Source organism: Mus pahari, chromosome 13, assembly GCF_900095145.1.
Source record: "Mus pahari chromosome 13, PAHARI_EIJ_v1.1, whole genome shotgun sequence".
Taxonomy (NCBI): Eukaryota; Metazoa; Chordata; class Mammalia; order Rodentia; family Muridae; genus Mus; species Mus pahari.
The window spans coordinates 75,366,348-75,368,460 of record NC_034602.1 but is presented as its reverse complement, the minus strand read 5'-3'; the positions used below and the strand labels follow the sequence as shown (position 1 = coordinate 75,368,460).

The window sequence follows — 2,113 nt, the reverse complement described above, 5'->3', positions numbered from 1 at the left end:
AAAACTAATTATGAGCCGGGCGTGGTGGCGTTCACCTCTAATCCCAGCACTCGGGAGGCAGAGGCAGGCAGATTTCTGAGTTCAAGGCCAGCCTGGTCTACGAAGTGAGTTCCAGGACAGCTTGGGCTGTACAGAGAAACCCTGTCTCGAAAAAAAAGCCAAAAAAAAAAAAACCCTAATTATGATATATTATTTTAAAATATCATATAGTTGATATATTTGGAATTATTTAAAATTTATATTGAGAAAAATATATGTATTTTCATTTTGCTGTAGACAAACATCTTTTACATAAGACTATTCGATTGATTATTGTTTTATATCAAACAACTTTTATAATACTCGGTTTTATTGTTATAATATTTTATAAATTTTAAAGAATGTGATAAAAAAATGAAAGGTATGGCAGGTTTTGAAGGGGGTCCTCTGGGAGGAGTTGGGGCACAAAAGGGAAAGAAGAATGTGATGTAAGTCTATTTACTGAAAGTATGTTTTTAAATGTTAACAAATTCAGATAAATTGAAATTATGTATCTTTTCTCATAATGCAATAAAACTTAAAGAAAAAAAACAGAAATACAATTACAAACTCAAATTCTGGCATTATTGAAGTAAATGATGGAATGTCTCAATGAAAAAAAGAAAAGAAGAAAATCCAGAATCATAATTGCTTTGAAATGCAGAAGTTTCCAAATGAATATCATACCACAAATGCAAAATTATGTGAAACTTCATTTTAGGCACAAAATTACCTTCAGGTTTTTGGTGTAAAGTACATGTGAAATGTATGTAATTTTTGTGTTTAGACCCAAGAAAAATCTTATGCTGCATATGTAAATATTCTAAAATCTGGAAAAAAAAAAAACCCCATAAAATTAGATACTTATAGATCCATCATTTCTATAATGGGAAAAGTATAATGGTACTAAGTGTAGAATTCTAGGGATCATTTGAATTTGAGGTAATTAGCATTTACATTTGTTTATTATAAAGTGGTGATGTATTATTACTTATAATAAAGTAATTTGTTTATTATGAAATGATAAATCAGCTCAAAGAGCGTTGTGAGGGTCAAGCATGATCAGAGTGCTGAGATAGCAGACACTGAGGTTTCCTGTAATTACCTACAGTCTCGCGCTGGAACATTGGTTGCCAGTGAAGCAGTCAGTGCTCAGAGATGAGGCCTCTGGGGAGTGAACTTATGCTCTGTCAGTTCTGTTTCTTGCTCGCCTGGTATAAAATAAAGACTCTTGTAGGTACAAAACCACTGGAACCTCTGTTCTTTTTAAATCACTCAGTCTCTTGTATTTATTTTGCAAGTCTGAGTATTAAACCCAGGGCATCGTGGTTAGGCAAGCATTCTATCACCAAGCTACATCCCTAATTCAGTTTCAGCTATTTTGTTAACACAAAAAGTAAGACAGCAGAAAAAGAACATCTTTATTACAGATAGAAAAAAACTGAAAAATTGTCAGCAATTTGGTTTTCTTTTCTGTTTCTGATACTTGTAAGAGTGTTTTTGAATATTGCTTTGATGTCTCTGTTTCTTTGGCTAATTGTGTTGTGAGGAGTCAACTGACAGTTCTTCATACATCAACCTTCCTAATGCTACGACCCTTTACAGCTTCTCATGGTCTGGTGACCCCCAACTGTAAAATCATTTTATTACTACTTCATGGCTGTAATTTTGCTTCTGTTATGAATCATAATGTAAATATCTGCTATGTAGACTATTGTGTGCTATATGACCCCAAATGGGATCATGACCCCAGGTTAAGAACTGATACAGAGCCACTTTGATTGTTCAGTTAGAATCTTTTTAAGACTGTCTCAGTATGTAGATCAGCCTAGGCTTGAGTTCCCAGAAATCTACTTGGCTCTTCTACCCTAATGCTGATGGTTTTTATGAAAGTTGTATTCCAGTTTGTCCTGCTTTGTTTTTTTTTTTTTTTTTTTTTTTTTTTTTTTTTTTTTTCTATATACTTTATAAGCCTGGTCAATAATTTTTATGACAGATTTTACAGAGTCATTGACTTTAACACCTAAAGAGAAAGCCGATTATAGTCAATCATTAGGCGAAGAGGTAAGTCAGACAGGAGAACCAATGTAGGTTG

At 33.3% G+C, this 2,113-nt stretch overlaps 1 protein-coding gene across 3 annotated transcripts in view; it reads left to right on the top strand.

Annotated features, from left to right (window-relative positions):
- Window positions 1-2,113, top strand: part of Cenpc (centromere protein C) — a 44,261-nt gene that overhangs the window by 7,279 nt on the left and 34,869 nt on the right. For all 3 annotated transcript variants that reach the window (XM_029545407.1, XM_029545405.1, XM_029545406.1), the window contains one exon: window positions 2,015-2,082. In XM_029545407.1, coding sequence (XP_029401267.1) covers window positions 2,015-2,082 — 68 coding nt within the window. The remainder of the gene's footprint in view (window positions 1-2,014; window positions 2,083-2,113) is intronic.